This window comes from Delphinapterus leucas, chromosome 14 (assembly GCF_059928025.1).
Source record: "Delphinapterus leucas isolate spDelLeu-1000000601 "Yukka" chromosome 14, BTC_Dleu_Yukka2, whole genome shotgun sequence".
Taxonomy (NCBI): domain Eukaryota; kingdom Metazoa; phylum Chordata; class Mammalia; order Artiodactyla; family Monodontidae; genus Delphinapterus; species Delphinapterus leucas.
In genome coordinates, this window is record NC_143142.1 from 24129908 (window position 1) to 24144451 (window position 14544).

General features: G+C 41.6%; 1 protein-coding gene across 10 annotated transcripts in view; it reads left to right on the forward strand.

The window, feature by feature from the left end:
• The first annotated feature begins 207 nt into the window (after positions 1–207).
• Positions 208–14544, forward strand: part of DEPDC5 (DEP domain containing 5, GATOR1 subcomplex subunit) — a 92121-nt gene continuing 77784 nt past the window's right edge. For 7 of the 10 annotated variants that reach the window (XM_022550996.3, XM_022551000.3, XM_022550999.3 and 4 more), the window contains exons 1-8: positions 209–361; positions 1050–1167; positions 4557–4644; positions 5039–5085; positions 6545–6630; positions 7296–7379; positions 8952–9001; positions 12289–12358. In XM_022550996.3, coding sequence (XP_022406704.1) covers positions 1110–1167; positions 4557–4644; positions 5039–5085; positions 6545–6630; positions 7296–7379; positions 8952–9001; positions 12289–12358 — 483 coding nt within the window. In that variant the 5' untranslated portion in view covers positions 209–361; positions 1050–1109. Of the gene's footprint in view, positions 362–1049; positions 1168–4556; positions 4645–5038; positions 5086–6544; positions 6631–7295; positions 7380–8951; positions 9002–12288; positions 12359–14544 lie in introns of those variants that run through there. The other 3 variants (XR_016387556.1, XM_089894773.1, XM_089894772.1) reach the window with 2 other exon arrangements.

The window sequence follows — 14544 nt, forward strand, 5'->3', positions numbered from 1 at the left end:
GAGCGGGAAACGCAGGTGCGCAGCCCGACCTACAGGCCTCACGCGAGGCCCCGCCCCCGGCACGAGCCCCGGATGGGGAAGTGGCGCGGACACCGAGACGAGGCGGAGGCCCGGCCAGAGCGGCCCAGGGCGGGTGGGCGGGAAGGGGGCGGTGCCCCGGGGCGGAGCCACCGGAGCCGCGCGGCTTCTCAGGTGAGCGCTTGGTGGCCGGGGCGGGGCGGCTGGCGCCTGCAGCTCTGGCTCGGGATCTGCACAGGCTCTGCGGGCGTAGGCGGGGCGTCCCGAGGAGGCCTGGGGGCCCTGGCCAGGGTCCGGACCCCGGAACCCCGGCCTCAAGCGGGAAGGGGCTCCGGAGCTGCGGGTGAGTGGAGCTGCCCGCCCGGGGCCCGGGTTTGGGGAGCAGGAGGAAGGGGGCCGGGGCCCAGGTTCGAAACCTGGCCCCACCCCCAACCCCCTGTGTGACCTTAGGCAAGTCTCTTCCGTCTCTGAGCCTCCGTGGCTTCAGCTATGAAATGGGGATGGGGGGTGCGGGGAGGAACCACTGAGAGTTTGTGCAGATGGAGGTTTGGGGGATGAGCCTTCCTCTGTTTACACTCTTCTTGCCCAGGACATCGATGGCGAAACGTGAGCAGTGGGAATGCCTCTCTGTCTCAGAGACCTTGGGCAAGTCCCTTGCGCTGGCTCTCACTTTCCTCATCTACAGATTGTGTGCCTAAGCTCTTTTAAGATCTCTTTAATATTTGGGTGTTATTGGTTTATATAGAGGCAAGGTAATGAATGCCTCATTCACTCCAAGTTTTCCCTTTAGGGTGTGATAAAATATCTTCTTGGAGGTTGGACTAGACCCTGGCCCGAATTCCCTTTCGTTTCCAGATTCACTGGTTCTGTTTGTTCAACGTCCCTCCTGGTAATTGGAGGAGTGATTTCATCCGAGGGTTGGTGCCACCTCTCAGCTGAGCAAGGGCAGTATTTTCACTGCCCTGAAATCAAAGAGCAGTTGCAAAGAAAAGTCTGACATTCCAGCCTTTTTGTTTGTGTTTCACTGGCAGGGAGGCAAGATGATTTCTCTCCCCCAAGCTTGGAACAGCTGAAGGAAACAACAGTACAAGATGAGAACAACAAAGGTCTACAAACTTGTCATCCACAAGAAGGGCTTTGGGGGCAGTGGTCAGTATTGATTGGTCTTAGGGGGGTTGCGTAAGTTGGCCGAGGTTCTGATGTGTCCGGTGCCTTGAAATTTTCAAACTGACTCGTGACAATCGAGGCTAAGCAGGTAGCTTAACTGAGTGAAGCAGCAAGTGATACTGTAGTGGGGAGAGTAGCAGGCCCCTTCTAGAAGCATTTGCATCCTGCATTTTAACAAACTTTGTGAATATTGCCAGCTTACTACTCTTCATTTGTTTTAGTTTTTTAAATTTTTTTATTAATGTATAGTTAATTTACAGTGTTGTGTTTCAGATGTATAGCAAAGTGATTCAGATATATAGATATATATACCTATATATAGATTTTTTTTTTAGATATTCTTTTCCATTACAGGTTATTACAAGATGTTGAATATAGTTCTCTGTGCTAGGTCCTTGTTGATTTGTTTGTATCTTTTTATTACTTATTTACTGTGTATGTTCTGCAAAATTCCAGTATGCACTGGTTTGGCAGATAAGAGAAACTTATGTTTAATGAAAGAAGTAGTGGATGTGCATAAGACAGGTATGATCAAAGCATGAACCTTTGCCTGGCTCTGAAGCATGGTGAGATGGGGCAGGACACAGCATCTTGTCCTGTGTTAAACATGAATCCGGTATCAGCTCTGCCTCTAACTTTCCCTGTGACCTCAGGCAAGCCCCTAGTTTACCTTAACTACAAATTCCAGCTCTTTAGAATAATTTCTCCATTTCTCTTAGCACCTTGAGTCTATAAACCTGTAGAATAGGAAAGCACCTACTCATATGATTTTTTTTCTTTCGTAAAGGAATAAATTTCCCTCTATACTAACAACCTTATTTACTTCAGAAATTAGAATTAACAACACAGTGAGTGTTTTTAAAATTGTATTTTATTATGTATTTGCTCCTGTGTTATATATGTATAAGACACCCAAAGGCCAGGACTGCCAAAAAGGGAAAATAATAGTTTCTATATCATAAGGTATTACGGGAATAAAGTAAAATGATGTATGTATAGTATTTAGTAGAGTACCAGGCTCCTTTGACCTGCTTAATAAATGTAGCCATTGTAATTACCAGGACAAGGATATACTAAGCATTGCTATATTTAAAACACTATTTCTGCTAAAACCACAGTCTGTTGTTAACACTGTACTTTGTATGGAGCTGAAGCTGCCTAAACGTTTGTGGAGCAGAATTGAACGCACAACAGAAATAACTTTTGACAGAGGAGGGAAAGATACAAGGCTACAGTATATACAGTGTATATACAATGTATGCGAGTCTTCTTTTTCACATGTACAAGACAAAGGTAGCTCTGTGCTGTACCCAGTCTGCTGCAGGACTATAAAGAAGAATAAATAAATAAAATACATCCAGCAATATTACTCAGTCATAAAAAAGAATGAAACACTGCCATTTGTAGCAACATGGATGGAAGTAGAGAATATTATGCTTAGTGAAATAAGTTAGACAAAGACAAATACTATATTATATCACTTATGTGTGGAATCTAAAAAATAATACAAATGAATGTACATGTAAAACAGGAACAGAGGGCTTCCCTGGTGGCGCAGTGGTTAAGAATCCACCTGCCAATGCAGGGAACAGGGCTTTGAACCCTGGTCCGGGAAGATCCCACATGCTGCGGTGCAACTAAGCCCATGCGCTACAACTACTGAGCCTGTGCTCTAGACCCCAAGAGCCACAACTACTGAGCCCGCATGCCACAACTACTGAAGCCTGCACACCTAGAGCCTGTGCTCTGCAACAAGAGAAGCCAACGCGATGAGAAGCCCACGCCTGCAAGGGAGAGTAGCCCCTGCTCACCATAACTAGAGAAAGCTTGCACGCAGCAACAAAGACCCAATGCAGCCATAAATAAATAAATAAATAAATGAATAAATAAATTTATTTAAAAAACAGAAACAGACTCACAGACATAGAAAACAAACCTGTGGTTACTGAAGGGGGGAGGGACAATTAGGCGTATGGGATTAACAGATACAAACTACTATATATAGATAAGCAACAAGGATATACTACATAGCACAGGGAATACACTTGTTATCTTGTAATAACCTATAATGGAATATGTTCTGCAAAAATACTGAATCACTATGCTGAACAACTGAAAACTAACACAATATTGTAAATCAACTCTATTTCTATGAGTAAAGTAAAAATCAAATTTAAAAAGTACATCCAACAAGTATTTATTAAGTACATACCTGTACCAAACATAAAGATTTTGAATATGACAAGGTCACTTCTCCCTACAGAGCTTTCAGCTTGATGAGACAGACATGCAAAAAGGAAATGATAAAATGGAGCAGGAAGGAATATGTGTTCAGGGAGCTTAATTCAGACTGTGGAAGTTAGAGGAAAACTTCATCGAGAATTTGGTATACATCTATCAATGGAAACAATACACACACACACAAAAAAAAAAGCAACTGTGGGATTAACCCAGTACTTCGCTTTCCTAGGCTGAATTTTTGTTGGGTCTGATTATATTTGAAATATGGACATGCTTATTTGTCATGGTTTTAGCATAACTGAAGGCCATGTCTTTCCCTAAAAGCTAAAACAGAAAAAAAAAAAAAAATCACCCTATTTTTATGATCCTGAGTTTGTTATATTTGAAAGAATTCTCCCCCACCCCCAGTGGGGGGCAGGGGTAGATAAACATATGAAATCACATTCTCCTTATATTTTAAAGGTCTTATTGGACTCTAATGTGAACGGATATATGAAGTTTTCCCCTGATCAGGTGCTGCCCTCCAAAGTCCAGGGTGTTTTATCTGGCTTGATTTTCATGTGTAAGAGGTGGTTTGTTTAGGAACCCTGGACTAGTAACCAGTCCTGGTGCACTGTTACTAGCTATCTACCCTTTGGCAAGTTGCTTTATCTCCTAGGTCATTTCCTTGCTTCTGTTAGATCCAAAGATTTATTGTGAGGGTCACATTCAGACAGTATTTTTAGAAGTTCTGCGAACACTGTAAATAGAAAGGATTTTGCTGTATGTGGGACCCCGGCTGTTTTGTTCCTGGCATATGCCAGATACATGCTATTTGAGGGAGTCAAGGATTGCCGCAGAGGCCTAATTCCCAGAGAAGAAGAGTTACCCTCTCCTTGGGAGCAGTGGGCTAGTAGGAAAAGCTCTGGAGACAAAGGTCCCCGAACACCGTCCCCCTCAACTACTCACTAGCTCTGGATTCCTGTGCAAATCCTTCAGTTGAGCTAAATCTCAATTTTAAATGGAACTTCATCTTGCGAGATGGGGTCATAATACCAAATGATGGGGTTGTAAGGACCCCGCGTGAAAACATACAGAGCAACCTGCTGCCCGAGTTCTTTGCTGCCTGAGATGGCTGAATTGTCTTTCAGATGATGAGCTAGTCGTGAACCCCAAAGTGTTTCCTTACATCAAGCTTGGAGACATTGTGGAGATTGCTCACCCCAACGATGAGTACAGGTGAGCTTCCGACAGGAGCAGGGAACTAACTGGGCAGCCCTCTCTTTCCAGGTGATATTTTGTCTAAGGGGATTGAAGGGGAAGATGGCTCTTTGCCTTTGGATAAAAATGCTCCTGCCCTCCAGGATTTGATAAACCAATCATCTTTTAAAAAGTGGTCCATTCTTTTTGTTTTTAAAGCTGAGATGACAACTCTGAACAATTCTGTAGCATTTATCCATTTCCTTTAATACAAGTGCAGGGTTTGTTTTCTAAGGGAACTTTCTCCCATTGTTGTGCTGCCAGTTAGAATATGTCCAGAGTGATCTGTTTGTGTTTTGTGGGTGGTGAAGAAAGCTGGTTAGTTACTGCTGACAACATCCCTTCTCTCTGTTGCTTTTCTTTTTTTCCCCAGCCCTCTGCTTTTGCAGGTCAAGTCACTTAAGGAGGATTTGCAGAAAGGTAAAAATTCCATCTCGCTTCTCTAAGATTTTTACACTTTACTGTTTGAGAAACTGTAAGAAACCCCTCTTCACAATCTCTGAGAATGAGGGCACAGTACTTCTCTCCTTATCAAATTGTGTTCCTGCTAAAAAAAAAAATTGTCAGATATCAAAATTGCCAAGGAATCTCATTTGTTAGCATCTTGAGGGCACTGAAAAAACTATATTTAGAGTCAAGAGGACGGTTAATCTGAATAGGTGAAGATTTACACTTAAAGATTGTTGGCAAAGCATGCTTTTCTCAATATTATATTTTCTTCACAAAATATTTAAGTACCTACTTTGGGTTGGGGCAGGGAAGGAACATATATTGTTGATTACCTGCCACTTGTGCAAGGCACTGTACTGGGAGCTGTTTGTCATTTTTTTTAAAAAAATTGTTTTTTTTGCTGTGTTGCGTCCTCGTTTCTGTGCAAGGGCTTTCTCTAGTTGTGGCAAGCGGGGGCCACTCCTCATCGCGGTGCGCGGGCCTCTCACTATCACGGCCTCTCTTGTTGCGGAGCACAGGCTCCAGACGCGCAAGCTCAGTAGTTGTGGCTCACGGGCCTAGTTGCTCCGCGGCATGTGGGATCCTCCCAGACCAGGGCTCGAACCCGTGTCCCCTGCATTAGCAGGCAGATTCTCAACCACTGCGCCACAAGGGAAACCCTGTTTGTCATTTATCTTTCTTGATTTTCCCACCAACTCTTGATAGAGTGAGGAAGCTTTGTCTTACCGGTATGAGTGGGCTTGCCTGGAGTCAGTAAGTGAAGGAGCCAGAGCAGTGATTCTACTTATTCATTCTGGATCCAAATCCTTTCTTTTTTCCTCTAATGACTATACCGTACTGATCAAGGAACTAAAATGTTTATTGATAGCTATTAAGTATTTCCTTAACTGGCACTTAAAAGAAAAGGAAAAACTTTTAATTTGCTCTAAAGGATTTTGGTGTCAACCACTTCTTTTGTATTTTTTAACTTGTTGGGAAAACAGTCAGTAAAATCTAGATCCTGAGTGTCCTTCTTACTCTTACCTCATCTCCTGCCACCTGTTAAGTTTCTTACTTACCAGACTTAAGGGCTCATCGAAAAGTTTATTTCTTCCTTAACTACCCCTGCTACTTTCATTCCAAAAGAATGATTTCCTCTTCTGAATTTTCACAACCCTTCGAACTTTCTTATGTTGCTTCTTAATTTCTTTCCTTTCTCTCTCTCTGTCTGTCTCTATCTCTGTCTCTCTGTATTATTTGTTTGTCTCTCATTTTTTAGTTGCTTGGGTTCAGGTCTTATTTCACCTGAAAAGCAGAGAACTCTCTAAGTTTTAAGCTGTTGAAGGCTGACAACATGTCTTGCCCTTGGCAAAGGATGTTGTTTGTTGAATGTCTGAGTAGTTATGGATTCGAATATATTTACCTGATCCAGATTCCTTCTCCGTTTCAGAAACTATCAGTGTGGACCAGACGGTGACTCAAGTGTTTCGGCTAAGACCTTATCAAGATGTGTATGTGAATGTCGTAGACCCTAAGGTGTGTCTTTGTTCTGGATTTGAATATCTTTTGAGGAATGATTAACACCCTTCCTCAAGATTAGGTCTCTAAGGAAATAATGAGTTGCTTAAGTATAGTGTTAGGCTATTAAATATGTGGTCATACATAGGTCATTTAGATTATAGGTAGAATGTAGGTTGCATTTAAAATCCTCACCCCTTTTTAAAAATCTTGTCCTAAAAAGATTCTGTATGTATATGTGTGTTTGTGAAGCTAAATGTAAAATTTTCTATAAAAATACTAACATTTCTTTATGTGTTCTTTTTTTTCTTTGAGAAATGATGCTATAAAATTAAGAGGTAAAAATCGTTGTCCAATTGTTGACATTATCTAGGGAAATAAAGCCCACAGTTCAATGTCGTGTTTGTGTGCCAGAATCAAGACTAAAACACAGAATCACTACTCTGGTGCCCTTTGCACTTAACCACACATGATACAGCAGCTATAGTATCTGTTGGAGACTTACCTGTCCTCCAAAGCCTTCTTGGGCAGGGTAAAATTCTGTTTGTCAGGGTTCTACTACTGAATGGTCTTCCAGTAGTTGTTCTTTTGTCAAAAGGTTTCTCCATGGTGAGTGAGTGTTATCTTAGACTATAAAGTATGGCAGAGTAAAGGAGAGACATATATTTGATTATCCCTTTTAGGATGTGACCCTTGACCTAGTGGAATTAACCTTTAAGGATCAATATATTGGCCGTGGGGATATGTGGCGACTGAAGAAAAGTTTGGTAAGATATTATTTTTTAAAAAGTCTGTTACTTTTTCCATTATGTTAATAATCCGTGTCACCAGGGAAATGTAGATCTAGTATGGAGAAGAGTATAAAATCCTTTCTGATTCCAGCATCACAGACAATTACTGTAAACATGTTGTATGTCTCCTCCCATTCTCTTTTCATGGTTTTTATAAGCTTTGTTTTGCTTGTTTGTTATCAGAGAGTTTAACTCTGCATTTTTGGTTTGAATGGGGAGAGTGTAATATTATTTTACATTTGAACTTTAGTTTTTAGGTTTTCACTTGATCTCTTTTGCTCCTCACATCTCCTCTTGTGGACAGGCATTTATTATCATGAATTTATAGATGTGAAAACGGAGATTGAGGAGTTAAGATGAGAAAGCTAGTAAGCAATTGACTCTGGGCTGGAACCCAGATCTTTTTTTATTTTTTTTAACATTTTAAAAAATTAATTAATTAATTTTGTTTATTTATCTTTGGCTGCATTGGGTCTTTGTTGCTGCGCGCGGGCTTTCTCTAGTTGCGGCAAGCGGGGGCTACTCTTCATTGCGGTGCACGGGCTTCTCATTGCGGTGGCTTCTTTTGTTGTGGAGCATGGGCTCGAAGCGTGTGGGCTTCATTAGTTGTGGCACACAGGCTCAGTAGTTGTGGCTTGCGGGCTCTAGAGCGCAGGCTCAGTAGTTGTGGTGCACAGGCTTTTCCCGTACCAGGGCTCGAACCCGTGTCCCCTGCATTGGCAGGTGGATTCTTAACCACTGCGCCACCAGGGAAGTCCCTGGAACCCAGATCTTGTTCCTTCCAGGTTAGGCTGCTTTTTTGCTTTACCCTCCTTCCATTTTCCTTGTTTATTTATTTATTTATTTATTTGCGGTACGCGGGCCTCTCACTGTTGTGGCCTTTCCCGTTGCGGAGCACAGGCTTCGGATGCGCAGGCTCAGCGGCCATGGCTCACGGGCCTAGCCGCTCCGCGCATGTGGGATCTTCCCGGACCGGGGCACGAACCCGTGTCCCCTGCATCGGCAGGCGGACTCTCAACCACTGCGCCACCAGGGAAGCCCTTGTTTATTTATTTTTAATGGACATTTTCCGCTGAACATGATCAGTTCATCAGAATTGTGAGCTGCTGCTGAAAATTCTCCTTTCGGACTTTTTGGCTATTATGAAACAACAAATCATAGGTAGAATGTCCATACAGTGTATATTTTCAGAAAGAGATATCTTTGCTCATGTTTTATTTGGTGGGAGAAGGTTCCATTTTCTAAAATGAGAAATAAATGTTCCATATGTAAATGTACATATGTATGCAAGTGTGTGTGAACATAAGTATATTACTGAAGCTAGCCACTTATTATCCACTTGGTCTTTACTATTGTCTATACTTGCCAAACCCGTAAGAACCTACTGTTATACCTGCCCCAACACGTTTTCCTATGGGATAAATCTATTACTCCCATGTTAATTGAACTTTGGGTTAATAGAAGAGATTCGAAAGCCAGGAGATGTTCTTTGTGACCTTTCCTGGCCTTGATGTATTGTTGAATCTCTCTCTCTCTCTTTTCCCTTAGGTCAGCACATGTGCCTATATCACTCAGAAGGTGGAATTTGCTGGCATCAGGTAGATACTATGTCACTCTTGATTTATTAGCTTGTAACTGGGAATAGCATGTAGTGCAGTAACTGCTACATACAACCTTTGAGGCATGTGGACATCCTTATAATAAAATACACAATAGCTTAAAACGTTAGATTGTGGTAGCTAAAACAATCCAAAAGACCCCGAAATGCACTATAGTAGTTTTAAGATGGGTGGATGTTGTTGAAGCCGCCTGGTATTCTGAACAAAGGAGGGATAGACTCACAATTTTAGAACTGGAAAAAGCCTTAGATGAACATATTTCATCAAACTTTCTTGTTTTACAGTTTAAGAAACAGGTTTGGAGACATAAAATGACTAGCACAATAGTTCCTGAGTTGCTGCCTTTTTAGAGATATCACACTGCTCTTGATTTATTAAAATGATTTGTGTATTTCAGTTTGTGAAGAAGAGAGAAAAGGGGACTTTTTGAAACAGCCTCTAAATTCAAAAATCAAAATATCCACATAGTGAAGGCTTAACAGCACCAAAAAAGTGTGTTAGAAATATGTCCTTTTCCCTAGAGGAAACTGTGTCTTTCTTGAAATTTACTGTATATACTCAAGCATATTTACACCTGGTTGACTCACTTTTAATGTGAGATTGACCACTGGATTCTGGTGATGCAACCTGGTCCCCTGTTATGAAATTCCTCATCAGATTTTCACAGAATGGTTTCACCTGTTGATGATTATTGCAAGATGGTGATTTTCTAATTCAGCCATTCCTCCTACCTTTATTGTCCAGAATCCTTTTGTAAAGACCTTTCACCAGCAATGAGGGCTATTTGGTTAGTCTGAACTACTGATCCTGAAAGAAAGAAAGGATAAAAGATTCATTTTTTTCTTTCCAAAAAGGGATGTTTTAGAAGTTGTTATAAGGTCAAAAATTCTTTGAAAAAATTTTAGCAACTAAAGCACAGTTCAAGAAGTGATAAAGTCTCAAGCAGAACAAGAAATGCAACCTATTTATGCCATCAAATACAAGCTGGTCTCTCCCAGGTGGTGGGCCAGGAGTCAGGAAACCTGTATTCCATTCCTGCAGCACCAGTGGTTAGCAGGGTGATGCTGTGCAGCTCAGGGAGCCTCTGCATCTGTTCCTCTGCAAAATGAAGTGGTAGGTTTAGGATCTTTTTCTGTAAAGGACCAGATAGTAAATATTTTAGACTTTGGGCCACGTGAGTCTCAGGTCTCTGTTGCGATTTTTTTTTTTTTTTTAACATTTAAAAATGTAAAATCTACTCTTAGCTGTGGGCCATACGAAAACAGGAGATAGGCTGGATTTGGCCTGCAGGCTACAGTTTGATGAGTCCTGGTTTAGAAACCCTCTCAGAATCCCTTTCATAATTAAATTCCTTGTTTCTCCATGTAAGTGCCTTCATACACCCTGACATAATGTCAGTTTTAGACTTTTCAAGATCTGTCCTAATATTTTGCTCATTCATGGTTAAATGTAAACCACAAAATCTTCTGTCATTTTTCCAAAAAATTTATAGTCTTTCTATATTGAATCAGAAGTCACTTTCTTTTCCAAAAAAAAAAGTGTTCTGGGCCTCATATGAGAAAATAAAATCAAATCATAATAAATTATTAGAGAATTTCTCTGTAATTTAGCCTTTTAATCTGGTAATTTAGTCAACAGTTAAGGACATAGTTTTATTACCTTGAGACCCTACCTTTGAAATGTTATTTTTCCTTAAAGGTAAACATTTTGTTTTTCTCTCAGTAAATTCACAATGTATTCTTTAAAAAAAAAACAAAAAAACTTCAAAATCAGTATTTTAAAAAATTGAAGAAAAATTTTAAAGAAAAATATTGCACTAAAATCTATCTCCTAACAGCACTCTGCTTTTTTAAAATATTGAACTTAGATGAAATAAGTCAGACAGAGAAAGACAAATACTGTGTGATATCACTTATATGTGGAATCTAAAAAATACAACAAACTAGTGAATATAACAAAAAGGAAGCAGACTCACAGGTATAGAGAACAAACTAGTGGTTACCAGTGAGGAGAGGGAAGTGGGGAAGGGCATTATAGGCTGGGGGGGAGTGGGAGGTACAAACTATTAGGTATAAAATAAGCTACAAGGATATATCATACAACGGGGGAAATATAGCCAATATTTTATAATAACTATAAATGGAGTATAACCTTTAAAAATTGTGAATCAGTATACTATATACCTGTAACATATAGTATTGTACAGCAACTATACTTCAGTAAAAAAATAAATATCTTTTAAAAATTGAACTTAGAAACCTAGCCTATTTGATCTTATTGTGAAGAGATACCATTTTCCCAGATATAATTTTGGGGATTACTGACTAGCTGCCTACTTTTTTTAACTTAAAAAAAATTTTTTTTGTTGTTTTTTTCTAACTCACACTCCAGAGGGAGCAACACTGAATAATTTCTGGCCCTGACTTCCCAGCTGTCCTGGGGCAGACAGATCTGTTTGAGAGTCATACTTAAAGCCCATTGGAACATCCAGTTTGGGTGTTTTCCTGCTAGATCTGCCCCACTGCAGAGGATCTTCTGGGATCTTCTCTGACTTGAGCTCTGATTCTATGGTGGCAAGTCTCAACACACCTGCCCTGATTATAGAATTAATACTGTCAAGTACCACTTGTTCAGCACATGCTATGTATCAGGCCTATGCTAAGTATTTTTACATACAGTCCTTGCTCATTGTAGACAATATGAAAAACAGAATAAAGAAGCAGGGGGAAAAGACATAATATTACATTACTGAATATTGACATAAAAATTTTTCAGCAAAATGGCCTTCATTGAATAGGGACCCTGTCCCTTTGTGCCCCCTGACTTCTTTCTTATCTTCTAATTTGATACTGCAGTGGATCTTGTTTCTGTTGAAACTCATTGACTCAAAGCTGGGGTTAGCAAATTCGTTCATCAGTGCCTCTTAACTGTTTTTGTGACGTGTGCCCTTTTGAGGTTTGCTAGAAGGTACAATTCTGTGCTCAGGAAAGTTTGCATCATTTCAGAAGGTTCGTGGGTTCCCCGAAGCCCTTCCTTAGACCCACATGTTGTCTGCAGACCCCCAAATTAAGAGCTCCTGTTGTACAGATTCAGCGTACTCTGAGAATTCTTTATGTTGTGTAATCTGTTCATGGCCCTCTGGAAATCTGTAACTGGCCAGGTCATTTGGGTGTAAATGATAGAGTAGAGAGGGACACCCCAAAGGCACCCCTGTTTCTTCTCGGTTTATTTAGGACTCGTAATAACGTGTGTGCCTCTCCTTTCAGGGCGCAGGCTGGGGAGCTGTGGGTCAAGAATGAGAAGGTCATGTGTGGTTATATAAGCGAAGATACCAGGGTAAGGGTGATAAAGTGCTTTTTTCGGTTTGTTTCCCCATGGTATATTATGTCTATAATTTGTGAAATCAAAAAACAAAACAGAAACCGGCAAAAACTTGATCTCATGATCAAGCTGGTGACCAGCTACTACCTGCTCAGCCGGATAATATTGTAATATACTTGGGGACTCCTGAAATTCTAGTGTTTTACAGTTGGATCTCTCCAGTTTGGGGTTGATCTTCATTTTCTTCTGTTTAATATCAGATGTAGAGATGGAACATCTAGCTCGCAGGTTTCTGTGCTCACTAATACATAGCGAAAGTTAAATTCAGTAAAAGATTGTGTTGGTAAACAGGAAGAAAGACCTTTGCCAAGGAATCTCCTCCTGTGACTCTGTTCCAGTTGGAAAAATCCAAACTGGACAGCTGTGAACGTTACCCACGCTGGTGAAAGCACCTGTCTGCTCTTCCGTGTTCCTATCCCCCAGCCTCCCTTGAGAGCAGTGGTTCTCAACCCAGGGGTGATCCTGCCTCCCCAGGGGTCTTTTGACAAAGTCCGGAGACATCTTTGGTCGTCACAACTGGGGTTATGTGGAGGATGCTGCTGAACGCACTACAGTGTAAAGGACAGCCCTCCAGAACAAAGGGTCACCTGGGCCCCAAGGGCAGTAACATTGTGGGGAACTGTCCTGTGCGTTGTGGGGTGTTCAGCATCCCTGGCTTCTACTCACTAAGTGCTAGTAGCACCCATCCCCACCCCCTGCAAGTCATAACCACCAGAAATGTCGCCAGACATTACCAGATGTCCCCTGGGCAAGCAAAATAGTTGAGAACTTGGGGCCATTTTTAGAGGTAACCACTATCTGAATTTTATTTTTGTAATTCCCTTGTTTACATAGTGATAATACATATGTATTTTACCCTACACAGTATATTATTTGTTTTGCTCACGTTTAAGTTTTATTAAAGTGGATTAAAATGTGTTCTTTTCCCCCCCCCCCGCACTTTAGCTATCTCATTTGTACTCACTATATTTTTCATCATTGATTAGGAGTGTATTTGTTGGGTCATAGGTTCTACTCTGTAAGGTAATGCCAAATTATTTTTCAAACTCTTTGGACCATTTTAAACTCCTCGTAGCCACATATAAAATCTTGTTTTTCACTTTTTCCAACACCAGGTCTTAGATTTTGAAAGTTTTTGCCACTCTACCGGGCATACATTGGTATTTTACAGTGATCTTTCCCCCAGTTTTCTGGGAATTGACTCTTAAGTATGGCTTATAAAGACCATGATAATTTGGCACATGCTTACCCACTGAGTGGCTTGCGGGATCTTAGTCCCCTGACCAGGGATTGAACCCCGGGGCCATGGCAGTGAGAGCGCCAAGTCCTAGCCACTGGACCGCCAGGGAATTCCCCATTGAAGGATTTTAAGTGGGGGAGTGATACCTGAATTATGCTTTTAAGAGATCACTTATTAATTCAGTTGGATTTTGTTGAGCAAAACTCCCAAAGTGGGCTTCCCTGGTGGCGCAGTGGTTAAAGAATCCTCCTGCCAATGCAGGGGACACGGGTTTGAGCCCTGGTCTGGGAAGATCCCACATGCTGCGAAGCACCTAAGCCCGTGTGCCACAAGTACTGAGCCTGCACTCTGGAGCCCGCAAGCCACAACTACTAAGCCCGCGCTCTGCAACAAGAAAAGCCACCGCAATGAGAAGCCCGAGCACCGCAACAAAGAGTAGCCCTCACTCGCCACAACTAGAGGAAGCCCGCATGCAGCAACGAAGACCCAATGCAGCCAAAAATAAATAAATTTATTTAAAAAAATAATACTGTATATAAAAACAATAAACTCCCAGAGTTACAGTGGCAAATTGATACTTAAAGGTCAGCTTTATTCTCTCATATAAAAGAAGTCCATGGGTAGGCAAATTATGGCTGGTGTGACAGCGTCACAGTTACTGGTGGTCTAAGGCCCCTTCTGCCTTCCTTTTCTGCCTGTCTCAGGATTGGGCTTCCGTGGTCTGGCTGGAGCTGCTGTGACCACATCCATATGCCAGGCAGAGGAGGGAAGAAGGGAAGAAAGACAACAACGGGGCTTGCTCCAGCCGAGTCAGCTTCCTTTCAGGACACACTTCCATTTATACCTTACTGACCAGGGTTGAGTCATGTGGAACTGCTCAGCATGCCTGGAGGTCTGGTCT